This window comes from Melopsittacus undulatus, chromosome 9 (assembly GCF_012275295.1).
Source record: "Melopsittacus undulatus isolate bMelUnd1 chromosome 9, bMelUnd1.mat.Z, whole genome shotgun sequence".
Classification (NCBI taxonomy): Eukaryota; Metazoa; Chordata; class Aves; order Psittaciformes; family Psittaculidae; genus Melopsittacus; species Melopsittacus undulatus.
In genome coordinates, this window is record NC_047535.1 from 26,253,430 (window position 1) to 26,267,658 (window position 14,229).

The 14,229-nt window shown below is 60.6% G+C and overlaps 2 protein-coding genes across 2 annotated transcripts; both read right to left on the reverse strand.

Moving 5' to 3' along the window:
• Nucleotides 1-689: 689 nt before the first annotated feature.
• LOC101879765 (uncharacterized serine-rich protein C215.13) lies at nucleotides 690-2,531 on the reverse strand. The gene is made up of 2 exons (XM_034066192.1): nucleotides 2,441-2,531; nucleotides 690-2,005 (listed from the first exon to the last, which is right to left on the reverse strand). Exons 1-2 carry the CDS (start codon nucleotides 2,529-2,531, stop codon nucleotides 690-692), a joined length of 1,407 nt encoding a protein of 468 aa, XP_033922083.1.
• Nucleotides 2,532-9,361: 6,830 nt separating this feature from the next.
• On the reverse strand, nucleotides 9,362-14,221 carry WDR6 (WD repeat domain 6). Its single transcript, XM_034066468.1, has 6 exons — nucleotides 14,122-14,221; nucleotides 11,633-14,051; nucleotides 11,202-11,297; nucleotides 10,894-11,010; nucleotides 10,597-10,715; nucleotides 9,362-10,482 (listed from the first exon to the last, which is right to left on the reverse strand). The coding sequence occupies exons 1-6, from the start codon at nucleotides 14,186-14,188 to the stop codon at nucleotides 9,992-9,994; spliced, it is 3,309 nt and encodes a 1,102-aa protein (XP_033922359.1). The 5' UTR covers nucleotides 14,189-14,221; the 3' UTR covers nucleotides 9,362-9,991.
• Between the last annotated feature and the right edge of the window lie 8 nt (nucleotides 14,222-14,229).

A 14,229-nucleotide genomic window follows, 5' to 3' on the forward strand; every position in this document is an offset into this window, starting at 1 on the left:
GTGTCACATTCCATTAGCCCAAGTCCAGGCTGGAAGGCTCCCAAGAAATAGTATCTCAGGCAGGACATTACACCACAGTAACCCAATACAACATCCTATAAAAAAATGTTGCTGAAGACACCCAGGCCCTGACGCTGCCCCTCGAGAAAGGGAGCAGAGGAGGAGAAAGCCAACCAATGAGCCTCGAATCTCCCAGTCCAGAGATGAAGGGCCACCTTTATTGTGCCAATGGAGGGGGATCAGAGCTGTCGCTCAGAGATGAAGCACGGTTGGTCCCACAGAGGAACCCGGGCCACCTGTTGGGAGTCCGGGCCCGATGTTGCAAGTGGGAGATGTCTCACACCCACATGGGCTTAGTGGGGAGGGAGCTGCTGTCGCATTCCGGTGCTGCGAAGCCAGAGGATGCCACTGATGGCAGCTGCCTGCTGGGGCTGCTGGGCTCAGGTATCGGTGAGCACTGGGACAGCCCCGCACTTCCTGGCTGTGGGTGCTCCTTTCACCACGTGGTGCTGCCGGTTGGCTTCTCTCCTGCTGTCTTCTGGGCCGCGTGCAGGCTGTTTGGTCTGACAGTTCAACTGGGAGCACTTTCACCATGGCTCGGGCCCCTGGGGGCTGGAGCCGCTGCTGCTCTCACACACTGGGGAGCCGTGGTATGGCCCCAGTGCCGCAGTGCCAGGAACGGCTGATGTTTAGTACCAGGGACCTGCCGCCTGCCTATCACTGCTGCTCTCTGATTCTTGGGAGCCATAGGAGGACAGCGATGACTCCTGGCTGTGACTTCTGGAGCTTCTGCTCCCTGATTGCTGGGAGCTAGAGGAGGACAGCGATGACTCCTGGCTGTGACTTCTGGAGCTTCTGCTCCCTGATTGCTGGGAGCTAGAGGAGGACAGCGATGACTCCTGGCTGTCACTGCTGGGGCTCCTGCTCCCTGATTGCTGGGAGCTAGAGGAGGACAGCGATGACTCCTGGCGGTCACTGCTGGGGCTCCTGCTCCCTGATTGCTGGGAGCTAGAGGAGGACAGCGATGACTCCTGGCTGTGACTTCTGGAGCTTCTGCTCCCTGATTGCTGGGAGCTAGAGGAGGACAGCAATGACTCCTGGCTCTCACTGCTGGGGCTCCTGCTCCCTGATTGCTGGGAGCTAGAGGAGGACAGCGATGGCTCCTGGCTGTCACTGCTGGAACTGCTGGTCACTCGTTCTTCGGGGCGCTGGGATAGCCCCGGCACAGCCCGTTTGCAGGCCCACCTTTTTGCACGTGGTGCTGGTGTGTGGCTGCCCTCACGGCGTCTTTTGCGCCGCATGGTGGGAGTTTGGGCCCGACGTCGCCAGCGGGAGCGGTCTCGCACCCGCACGGGCCCCGTGGATCTTGAGGTGCTACGCCTTTGGCGTGCTCTGGAGCCACGGGATGATGCTGATGGCCGCCGTCTTCTGCTGCTGCGGCTGTGGCTCGCACGGGCTGGCGATCTCTGGGACAGCCTGGGTGCAGCCTGGCTGCCGGGGCCCCTCTCAGCTGGTGCTGCTGGCGTGAGGCTGCTGTTGCCATGTCTTGTGGGCCGTGTGTAGGGAGTTCGGGCACAACGCTGCAAGCGGGAATGGTCTCGCACCCGGATGGGCCCAGGGGCTCCGGACATCCTTCTTCTTTCCACTGCTGTGGAGCCATGGGACGATGCCGATGGCTGCTGCCCAGTGGTGCTGCGGCTGTGGGTCTCAGATGCCTGGCTGTGGGTGCTGCTCGCAGCTTGGCTTCTCTCCCGCTGTCTTGCTGGTCGTGTATAGGGAGTGTGGATGTGACGATCACACCGGGCTCGGTTCCGTCGTCGCTGAGGCCCAGGGGGGCTGGAGCGGCTGCTGTGCTCAGGCACTGGGAAACCACGCAATGGCCTCGATTCCAACTGTTTGCTAGTGCTGGGCCTGATGGTCTCCTGTGCTGGAGGTCCCAGAGTCTGCCCCGATGCTGCTGCGGTGCTGGTGCTGGGACCATCGAGCTCTGGGCTGACTCTGGAGCCTGCAAGGGGAAGAAGGAAGGTCAAGGGTACGGCTACTAGGCCTGGGGCAGCATAGGCCAGAGCCGTGCCCCAGCCCTTCCTGGAGCCAAGCCCACAAAAGCCACCCACTTCTGTGCCTTGCAGGGCCCCTGGCCCCGGCCCATCCAGGTGCTTTGACACTTACAGGTGCCCGTGCCAGCACAGCTGTCACACTCCCATCTCTCCCTGCTGGTCCCCAAGTTGGAGCAGCGTCTGTGCGTGCCCTCAGCAGCGCAGGAGCCGCACAGGAGCAGCTGCCAGGGCCTGGGGAAAGAAACGGGTTCATGGCTCTGAGGATAAAGCGCCCGGAGCACGGCATCGTCCAGGAGAGCTCTTGCTCTCAGCCCTTCTGCTTCAAGCCCTTGCTGAGGCAGACATCCCATCCCCAGCCCCGGCGTGCAGCTTTGGCACCTTACCCCTCTCGCTCTGCCTCCTCCCTGCCTCCTGGACAAAGGCACTCCCTGGCATCACAGCTCCTGTGCCTCTGGTACAGTTCTGCGTATGCATTGTTGGCCTCCCATGACGCTTGTCTGATGGAGAAAGGAAAACTGATGAGCCCCTGCTGCCCTGGCACACGGCAGATGCAGGGCCTCCCCGCTCTTCCCCCCACACCGTGTCTCCTACTCCTCCATGGAGCTTGAGGCCAGGCTTAGGGGACAGCGAAGGGCCACAGCTGCTGCGGCAGGTCCAGGTGTGGCAGAGTGCCGGGCAGGGTGACACCAACCTTGCGGGGATTTGGATCCCCAGGAACATCATTTCCGTGAGAAATATATTCCTATTGTTACAGAGAGGGCACCGTAAGCAAAATATGCCGGCGCAAAGAGCCTGTCTCTGCAGGAGAAACACAAGGAGCATGAGTGAGGCTCTGCTGTTGCTGAGGCTGCCGTGCCTGGGGCGAGGGAATGGCTCCTACCTGGATGCAGGCCCTGTGGAACCAGGCATGTTTGCACACTGGGCACACCATGGTCCCATAGGTTGTTCTGCCTTCAACAGGGTTCAGGCAGATGAGGCAGGTGGTGTTCTCTGGAGCCACCTCCTCTTCCTGCTGTGGGCAGTGCTCCCAGCAGAAGCACCTAGGGGAAGAAGGAAAAAGATGGGTGAGATGAGAAGCGCTGGGCTCTTCCGTGGTGATGGCGAGGAGGGGGAGGAGGTACCTGTGCGGTAGGAAATACTGGGTGATGCATCCACCCTCCGTGGCACAGGGGAGATGGAACCTGCGGTTGCAGCCCGTCGCATGGCAGGTGATGGTGGCCCCCCTCTCACCACACACAAAGCAGTCCTGGAAAGAGCACAGCAGCCCCATCAGCGGCAGCCTCAGGGCCTCCACAGCCAGACCCGCACCTCAGGGGCAGGGCGTGGGATGTGGCCACTGCTGGGTCACAGATCTGCCTGGCAGAGCAGGCTCCTGTGTGCTGGAGCCTCTGCAGCTGCTGGGAGCAAGACTTTTGTCCCAGAGCTTGGTGGAAGGGCTTGGAATTTGTTCTTGGCATCTGCACTAAGCTCCCGCAAACATCTCCTGGCACAAATCTCCCCGATCCTCTCGGATCCTCACCCTTTGGGCTGCCTGCTGGACTGTACGTGAAATGTACGCAGTGAGAGATTGCATGGGTTCATCCTCTTCACTCCTTTCATAATTAATTGTGTTGGCAAAAATCTGCAGAAGAGAAGAGACGAGACGAGGAGCTGATGAGGGGCGTGCGGCAGGGCCGGTGTCCCGCAAAGCTGCAGCCAGCCCCAGAGGAACTCACTAGGCAAAATAAATGGACATGGGTCCCTTCAAAGTCCTCTAGTCGCCCGCAGATGTCCAGCTCTGTCTCTGACCGGTAACACAGCACACATGCTGGAGGGGAGAGAGCAAATGCCAGTGGGAATGAGCACCTCTGTGGGGCCGGGGGCACGTCCCCGAGGGATTGCCCCCAAGGGCTGCTCTGTCCCTGCCTAGCTGGCTGCTGGGCAGGGCTGGAAGCCTTGGGGAGCAAAGGGCATTGCAGGCATGGGTGTCCCAGTGGGTGCCCGCTGCCCAGCTGGGTCCCGCTTGCCAAAGAGAGTAGGGGCCCTCCCCAAGGGTGGCTTGGGAGCTCTTGACACCCCCTGCCAATGCTCCTGGCCCCACGCTGACCGTCCCAAGAGTCCCTCTGCCAGGCTGTAGGCGGGGGACTTTGCTCTCACCCTGCTCCATCGAGTCAGGTGTCTTAGAGTTCCTTGCAGATGTGAAAGAAATGAACGGTGGGTGTTTGGAGAGTCCCCGTCCCAGCAGTGCTGGGGCGTCTTCTCCAAATGCTCCTCTGCTACCTCTGAGGGAGAAGCAAGACACGGGTGAGCTCGCAGCACAGGCCCAGAGCCCTGTGGTCTCGAGACCCCTCCTCCCTCTGCAGCTCCCTGAGAGCCCCGTCTCTGCCCTGCCCTCTCCGCACCTCACCGGGTCGCAGTGACACCTGTGCCCAGCCTCCCCTTTTTATAGGCCTGCCACCGCTCACTGTGGCCACTGTGACATCAGCGCCGCTGGCACGCAGGCACCCCGGATACGGGCAGGGGCACCCTCGGCCACACACCACCCACTGTGACACGGCCACTGCATCACAGGGCTGGCTGTGAAGCACACGGGCAGGGACCCAATTCCTCGGCACCCGCGCCACAGGGGCGGCTGCTCCAGCAGCAAGTGCAGAGTCGGGGCCAGCTCAGGACATGGTTTCCTGGTGGACGCGGCAATGTTCAGTTAACGGTTGGACTCGCCGACCTTTAGGGCCTTCTCCAATCTAAACGATTTCTGTGACTCCCATTACCCTTCCACTATTACTTTATCACCTTTTGCTTCCCCTGTGACTTTCCTTCAATTGTCAGCCCACCAAGGATGACTTCCCTGAAGAATCCACCTGCGACACCAGGACAAACACCAGACCCTGGCTCGGGCACAACCAGAGTACGAATAAATTAATCGCGGAATAGTTTGTGTTGCCTGGACCTTCAATGGTCATCCAGTCCAACACCCCTGCAATGAGCAGGGACTTCTTCAACTAAATCAGACTGCCTCGAATCACACCCAGCATGGCCTCGAATGTCTCCAGGGATGGGGCATCTACCGTCTCTCTGGGCAGCCTGTGCCAGGATTTTACCACCCTCACTCTAAAGAATTTCTTCCTCACCTCCAGCCTCCCTCTTCCCTCTTTTAGCTTAAAGGCATTACCCCTCATGCTATCACAACAGGCCCTGCTATAAAAGTCTCTCCCCATCTTTCTTACAGGCCCCTTTTAAGAACGGGAAGGCTGCAGTAAGGGCTCCTCGGAGTCTTGTCTTCTCCAGGCTCAAGAAACCCAACCTTCTTAGCCTTTCCTCAGAGGAGAGGTGCTCCATCCCTCTGAGGGTTTCTGTGGCCCTCCTCTGGACCCTCTCCAACAGGTCCATGTCTTTCCTGTACAGAGGGCTCCAGAGCTGGATGCAGGACTGCAGGGGGATCTCATCAGAGCGGAGTAGAGGGGAAGAACCCCTTCTCTCCACCTGCTGGCCACTCTCCTTTGGATGCGGCCCGGGACACGGTTGGTTTCTGGGTTGCAAGCGCACACTGCTGCGTCATGTTGATTTTTTAGCCAGCACCCCAAATCCTTTTCCTCAGGGATGCAGTTACTGAGTAACAGATGTTAAAGCACTCACCTCAAGCAATAACCTACGTCTGTCTTCCCAACCATCTCTTTCTTCACTGAGGTCTATTGATTTACAAAATAACTTCGGGCCCTCTGCACAAAAAGAATAAATTAATGTGGTTACACCCTTCTGAATATCCTCCTCTTTGTAACCAGGCCAGACTCTGGTGCTCATGGTTCCCTTCTCCCACAGCTTCCTGACATTTCGCTCAGCCTTCTGACACCAGGGTATTCAAGAGCTCCGTCACCTACAGTGCTGACCAGTGCAGGGAACAAAGATCTCAGTTCACAGCGATGCTTTGCATGGCCACAACCCTTTGGCCATCTCCACTCGAGCATTGCTGCTCGGGAGTGCCTCAGAGCTCACCGTGCAATCCCCCTGAAGAGCACGACCTGCTCCGACCATGCCCACACCTCATGTCTTCCCAATCACGGCAGTCAAGAAGAGGTGGACAAAGTGCTGCCACCGAGTTCTCTTTTGCACTCTCAATACCTTCTTCCCTTCCTCAAAAGCCTTCTCAGGCTTTGTGAAGCATCAGTGCCTGAAGCTGAAGGGCTTTGTAGAGCAGCAGGTCCTGTTGGGGTACGACCCTAATCTGGATGTGCTTCTTGGTGATCCTCGTGTGCAGCAGCTTAGTCTGACATGTGGGGAGGAGAATGGCTGCAAACAGGCCTGTTCCCTTGTTTTCCAGTTGTTTTTATAGAAAATGGGGGGGGGGGGGGGGGGGGGGGGGGGGGGGGTGATCCCAGTTCCCTCCCTCTCTTATTTTTCTTTCATCTGGTTTGAGCTTGGGGCAGACCCGATGGTGCAAGTTGCTGGGGTTGAGTAAATGTTTGTGCGCTGCACTGAGTGTTCTTCCTTCCAGTGACGGAGGGGAAGCTGCAGTCCATGGTTGAGGTCAGCAAGCTTCTCTGAATGTACAGTGAGTAAACCTGTGTGCCTGCGGGCCCCCCATTTCACAGACATCATTCCCTTCTTCCTGTGCAACATCATGTGAGCTCCCCATTGTGCTCTGCTGCAGGCTGGAGGCAAGGGGAGCTGTTGCAGCACCGTGCATGTGGTGACCTGTGAGGTCGAATTCCTGCAGCAGCAACTGGATCTGCTCTGGAGGATTCTGGATCCAGGACCTCACACAGCTTTGCAGGTGAGGAACCTCCCACCCTCCTCACTGTCAGTCCCATCATCCCTGTGCTCAGCCGGCCTCCTTCAGTCCCTGCACTAGATGAGCTTTAAGGTCCCTTCCAATCCAAATCACTTCATGACGCAGACACAGCTTGAACAGGGCTGTCTTTAGCCCAGCTCAATACTGCATTCTAGGGGAGCTTCAGAGTTTCTGACCCCTGCTCTAGCCTCTCTCTCTCTGAAATACCTCACCTGTGGGCCAGTGAAGGTGACAAACCCCTCATCACCCACTGGGGCAGACCAGTATCTCCAGCAAGTTGGTGTGTAGCAAGGTGCCTGCTGTGTTGCTCTCTTGCTGAGGCTGCCTGTGCTCTACTCACCCCATTGGCAAACAGGCAGCCACACTGATTGAGCTGATGAGCACGGAGAGTTCTGTGCAGTCCCTTTAGTCTGCTTTTCATGGCCTCAGGGCTGTTTGCAGAGGACTGGAGCTGCTCAACCCCAGTCCCTGTGTCCTCCAGCAGTGCTGCTTCTGTTGCCCTCAGTGCTGCCAGGAGGAAAGGCAGCAGCAGGAGTTGGGTGCTGCAGAGGTGCAGGGTGGAGGGTGGTATCTACCCTGGGGTGAACTGTGTCTGTGAGAGGCTGTGTTCCTCCCAGGCTTCAAAAGCGCCAGATGCACAAAGCCTCTGTGATGAAGTACAGGGAGTTTGCACAAGGTGAGGGTTTGCTCAGCAGCTCCACACATGGGTGCTGCTCCATTGCCATCTCCACCACCCCTCTGAGTCCCCCCAGGCTGCGTGGTGCTCTCTCTCCCCTCCATGATGGACCCAGTGCTGACCATGGTTGGGGGAAGGTGTGTAATGTTCCATGGCACAGAGCAGCACCTGCAGATGAGGCCCAGGGCTGGTGTGGTGGTCCCCAGCTTCCACTGGAGCTCCCTGGCTCTGGAAAGGGTGTCCTGCTTGGGTGCAGGGGGTGATGGTTCATGGAAATGGAGTGATCTGTGCTAATGCCACCTCCACACATAAGGCCTGGACTGAGGTGATCGATAACCCTCACAGTGGCTGCCATCAGGTTTGAGATGCTGAGCACTGCTCACTGCAGTCAGGTAGGACAGTGGTTTGCACAGAGACAAACCGTGACAGAGACAGGCACACAGCAGTGGAGCAGCCTGGACTGTGACTTGTCTCTGCACCCAGATCACCCTGGACCTGGAGGACAGCAGCATCTCCACCAAGGGAACCAAGTCTTTGTGATGTACAACTGTGCCCGCCTGGCCATGCTCCTCGACAACTTCCAGCAGGTTGTGAAGCAGGGTGAGCATCACCTGCAACCCTCATGGCCACTGCAGGGCAGTTCCTCACGCCTGGAGCCACAGGGCTTTTTTAGGCACCACAGCAGCCTCCCACCTCCTTTCCAGGCATGTACCGACCTTAGCCACCCTCAGAGCTGAACTTCTGCCTCCGTGAAGAGGTGAGTGCTGGTAAGGGGAATGTGGGGACTAGCTCTGATGATGCTGCTGGCTGGGAGGACCCAGCCCTCTGACACAATCCTTTTCCAAGGTGAATGGCTCCCGCTCTTCAAATATCTTTTGCCCTTCCCTGAAGTCCTGCAGCAAGCAGCACAGCTGCCCACACCCACCAAGGGGATCCGGATCACAGGCAACACAGAAGCAGTAAGTGCACATGCCATAGCAGTCATGGGTGCTGCTCCACCAGTCCCAGACTAGGGCAAGGCTACCTGCTGGCTAAGGTGCTGCCCACTGGTGAGCAATGCAGGGGCAACACCAAGGTGAGACTGCAGAGCCCCTGGCGCTGCTCTTGCTGCGCTTGGGGTGGAGAAGGGCTGCCAAGGATGGCCAGACCCCACTAAACCAGCAGAAATTCTGTCTTGCAGGTATGCAAGTTCCTGATCTAGCTCAGCATGGATTTCGTCTTCTACTACAGCTGGGTGCACACCCTGGGGGTGAGTTGGACATCCCACCCATAAAGTCCTGGGGCTGCATTACATGTGTACAGCAGCCACATATGAAACAGGCGTTGGGGTGCCTGTAGCACAATGCAGCCTTGCACCACCCCCTCAAGGATCCATACATAGGGCAGAGAAGCAGCAGTGCCTCCAGCGCCAGCCTGAAGGGCCATACAATCACCAGCCCCGAGTCACTGCTTTTGTTCCCACAAGCTGTTTCCTCATCTCTTTGAGATGTTTGCCCGTCTCCAGCTGCTGGCAGCAGTACAGGACGTGTTCCACAGCACACTGGGCACACCGCACCTCCCACCCCTCAACCAAATCTGAAACAATCCTTGAGAGCCATGTCACAGTGTGACAGGCATCAGAACACCACGAGGGGAAGAAGAAGGACACATCCTCCCCAGAAGGGTGAGGGGCTGCTCCACTCTCAGACAGAGGGGTCAGGACATGCCTCAGCCCATGAAGTTTGGGTGTTTGGCTACATGCACCTGGTATGCCATGTTCAACCACCAGAAGGGAGGATGCTGGAGTGCCCTGCAAGTCAGACTAGGGAGTACTGGGAGAAGCAGCACTAGAGACCACGTACCACAAAGCCAGGCACCAACTGTGCTTTCTTCCAAGCTGTTTATTGAAGGTTGCTTCTTGCTGGCAGGCAGCTCCTATTGATCCCTGGCCCAGGCCCCGACACTGGGGTCCAATACATTTGCTGCTGGACAAATGCATGTGTGTGTGCCTGATTCTAACAGAGTCCCATGTGGGGCTCCAAAGAACCTATCCCTACTTGTGTCAGTACAGTCCCCAGCAATGCAGGGGCAGGGCTGTTCCACAGGGCCCTATCCCAAAGACCAGAAGCTGCAGCCTGCTACATGCTGCACCATTGCCCAGTCTTGCCCTCCTGCTGCCCTCAAGCACTCAATCCTCTACGGGACTAGGGCTGGAAAGCCTGGACATGGGTTCCTCCCATCTTGGGGTGAAGGAATTCCTCCTGGGCAGGTTAGGCTGTGGACCCCACTCCTCCTTTATTGCCTGGGGAGCTGCAGCTTGTCCAGGAGGGGTCAACTCTGCTTTCCCCCCTGAGATTACCAGCCTTGAGCACTGCAGGTGTGGCTGCGCTGTCCCCAAGGAGCCAAGCATGCCTGTGCCCTCAAGGGCACATCAGCATGGAGGGTGGCACAGAGGCCGTGGTAGTGGGCCCAGCACAAGTGCAGGGAACCGATTGGGCCACACTTGCCCTGCTACTGGGGAGGCTCTGATGGAGGGGGCTCTGGGGGCATTGTGCCACGCAGCATCTCCAGCCCCTGCCCACAGAGCACACAATAGAGCCACTGCTCCCCACTGGCCTCTATCCCCTCCCAGCAGTCCAGCTCAGCCAGGTCAGGCACATTGAAGAAGGTTGTGCTGAGCTCTTCCAGGCCCCTCGGGCCATGCTGCCACAGAATCAGGCGCTGGTCCACCGAGGCAGAGAGCAGCAGGTCTGGCCGCAGCACCCGGATCCCCATCACATGCGCAGCATGGGCAAAGGGCTGGGCCACCAGCTCCAGAATGTGCAGGCAGGTCCCCGCCATGGGGTTGTCCCCATCTAGGGTGACCTCCAGCAGGCAGATGTGGATGGAGCCATCATCACTGCCACTGGCCACCAGGTACCGTCCCTCCAGTGTTTCATAGATGTGCAGGCTGTTCACGCCACAGCTATGGGCCATCACAGTGAGCAGTGGGGCTCCCAGAGCTGGAGAAACAGGGTCAGTAGGAGAGTGATGGTCACCTTGGTCATAGGGAGCAGGGGAGCCACCAGTGTGGCATCTACAGGAGGCAGCACAGAGCCACTGGCCACTGCACTCACACAAGGGCTTCACTTCTCCCTCTGCTTTGTTCAGGGCATCCACTGCATCCATGATGGGGCTGGTGATGTCCCAGAAGGCGATGCCGCCGTCAGTGGCTGCGCTGCACAGGAGGTGCCTCCTGGAAAGGTGTTGGGGAGCCTCTGGCCACAGCCCTGAGGGTCCCCACTGAGATCTAGGTAGATCAGAGTAGCCACAACAGGCTGATTTCACCCTTCCCTCCACCTGCTGCCACCCCTGCAAGCACCAGCACTTCTCCCCAGAGCCCCATGGGCTGCAGCACAACATTCCAGGTTCACCTCTCCCCTCCTGCCCGTGTGTGCAGGAACGCCTCCACCTTCAGCACGCAGCGCTGGTGATGAAATGACTCTGCCACCAACACCAGCTTCCGGGCGGCCTCCAGCAGCCTGAAGACCCTGCAATGAAGCAGAGGACAGTTGGGTGTGCGAGAAGGGGGCTCTGTGCACCTCTGCCTCCACTGCCCACTGTGCACTGTCCTGCTCCTGGCTCAGAGCAGGCCACAGCCGTGGCAGCAGCCTCCCCTGTGGCGCCTGCTCCTCTCTGGTCATCAGCCCCAACTCCATTCTCCCTCACAACAGCTTCTCACCGGACTGATCCATCACTGCAGGCGGCAGCCAGGAACTTCCAGGGAGTCGGCATCTGCTTGGTGCTGGTCCCAGGTATGACTGAGAGGGACATATACCTGCAGGAAACACACGATGCTCACCAACGCCTCAGTGATGCCTGTGGCCTAGGGTACAGGAGGCCCAACTGAGCAGCCCAAGACTAGCACCGGACACAGCTCTAAGCACTCAGAGAAGGTACAAAGAAAGACCAAGGCTTTCTCTAACTCCTAAAGCCCCTCAAGGCTCAGCCACTGGATACAGGGCACCAGGGATGAGCACATGAAGCCATACCATGTCCTTCTGCCCCAGCTGAGCCCATAGCTGCACAGAGCAGGTATCCCAGTGCTATTCCCACCACCCTCCTGGACCATGGTCACCGCTAACCCCACCTTGAGCAGGCCCTGAGCACCACCTTGTCTCTGGGTCCATCTTGACGAGCTTGTGCCTATTCTTCTTCCGCTCCCAGTGCTCGTCCAGCCGGTGGGAAGCCACGTGGATGACCTGGCAGCCAACAGCACCTTCGGAGGCTGGGTCCGCAGCACACAGCAGCCGGTAGCACTCGATCTGCGCCCGGCCCCCCGCAGAGAAGAGCAGGGTGGACAAACCCTCATCATCAAAGCCTTCCTCACCAGGTCCCACGGGACCAGCCAGCACCAGTGCCCTCACACTGGAAACGTGGTCACTGAGCCGGGCAAGGGGCACAGCAGCCTGGGAGCACTCACTGAGCACCAGAACACAGGCCGTGGTATCCTCACTGCCCGTGACAAAGACGTTAATGGCAGCACGGCCAGGCACCTCCACTGCACCGAGGCGCCGCACGCAGGTAATCTCCCGCCCGTGCAGTGACGGCAGCAGCACCTGCTGCTCACGGGGCTCAACCCCACACTGGTACAGCAGCACATCCCCACACTTGACGAAAGCAACAGTCTCGGCCTCGGGGCTGCTGCAGTAGCTCCAGGAGCGGTGCCCCCCACCGCAGGGGATGCAGTGGAGGTTCTCACCCATCCGGCTGCTCCACACCACGAAGTTGTCAGCGTGAAAACCCAGAACTAGCAGGTCCCCATCTGTGGTGAAGCGCAGCTCTTCGATCCACTGCAGCCCTTTGCAGGGCCTGTGCTTCCACAGTACCTCCAGCTGCTGGTCCCGCACACGGAGCTGCCGGTACACCCCGTCCCGGCCTGTGCTGTAAATGTAGCCCCCATGGCAGGTCACTGAGGTAACCCCAGTCTTCCCATGAAGCCCAAAGAGCACTGACAGCGGGGCCTCGAGGGGAAGAGCTTCTTTGTGTGACAAGCAAGACAGCTCCAGCTCACTGCTGGTATCCTCACAGACACGGTTGGTGGCATCCTCGACAACCGGGTCAGTGTTGCCACTGGCAATGCTGGTGCTTTCCGCAGCCTGTCCTGAGGACCTGCTGCACGGGAAGAGGAGGAGGGACCCCCGGCGGTCCCCACAGAGCAGGAGCTGTCCTTGCAGGAATGCTGCACAGGTATGCCAGCGCTGCTTGCAGAGTGGCAGCAGGTACCGTCCCATGACCTGCACCCGGGGTGCCCGCCCGGGCCGGTGGGTGACATTCAGCCACAGCATCTCTCCGTCGGGCCCGGAGGCCAGCAGGGAGGAGGCACTGGGCGGCAGCCCAGGGTGGGGGGCCCAGCCCAGCCCGTGCACGGCCCCCTCGAACAGTCTCAGCTCGGTGGTGTCCCCGGGGCAGCTCAGGGAGAAGAGCAGGAGTCGCCCATCGCCACCGGCCAGGGCACAGAGCGTGTCCTCCCCATCGGGCAGCGGGGCGGCCGCCAGCATCGCACGGGGCCCGCCGGCAGCGGGGGGCAGCACTGGAGCCCAGCGCCCCGACGCCGCCTCGTAGGCCACCAGCCCGCCCGCCTCCCCCAGCACCAGCACCCGCCGCGGCCCAGCCAGCAGCACAGACCGCGGCCGCAGCGGACACCCCAGCTTCGTCGCCGAGGCCGCGGCCGCCCGCCGGGGCCGCCAGAGCCGGACGCCGCCGTCATCGCCGCCCGTGGCGAGGCAGCCGCCGGCGGGACGTAGAGCCAGGGCGCGCAGAGCCCCGCGGTGACCGCGCCGGTTCCGCCACACGTAGCCGCCGTCGTCCCACTCCAGGCAGGCACCGTCTTCACCGGCGCTGACCGGGCACTGACCCCGCAGCACCACGGCGGCCACCCGCGCACCGTGCCCGTAGCACACGAGCAGGCAGGAGCCGTCCCAAGCCCCCTGCTCGCCACTCAGGTCACCCACAGCCCAGAGCCGCACACTGCGGTCCTCGGAGGCAGAAGCGAGCAGTCCCCGCGGCGCTGAGTAGCAGAGCGCCAGTACCGTGCCACAGTGCCCACACAGCCGCATCTGCGGGACCTTGGCCGCTGCCACCCGCCACACCACCACTGTCCCCATCGCCGTCCCGGCCGCCAGCGCCAGCCGCTTCCAGCCCGTGCCCGCCAGCACGGCGCAGCGCAGCGCCCCGGTCCCGTCGCAGCTCGCCCACCGCAGCCAGCGCCCACCGCCCCGCCACTCGTACAGCGCCACGGTCCCGCTGCCCAGCGCCAGCACCAACAGCCCGCCCGGGACCCACCGCACCTCCCACACCCGCTCCCGCACCGCCCGCACCTCGCCGCCGCCGCACACAGCCAACCGCGCCCCGCCGGCCCGCACACCCAGCACCGCCAGCCAGCGCCCACCGAACACCGCCACCCGCCCCGCCGCCGCCCCGGGGTCGCGGTCCGGCCTCAGCCCCAGCACGCTGGCCTCACGCAGCACGTTCCGTCGCGCCGCTATCCCGCCTCCGCTGAGTCGGAACGCCACCACCTCCGGGCCCGTGCCTGTGGGACACCGCGTCAGCCTCCGCTGGTCCTGCTACCTCCAGCAGCCCCAGCCGGTGCCGGTGCTCACCCGCCAGCAACACATCCCCCGCGAACTCCAGCGCCGTCACCGGCGCCACCAAAGCCACTGACTCCATGTTAGCAATGGCATCTCCACCCCACTGATTCGCGGAGACCG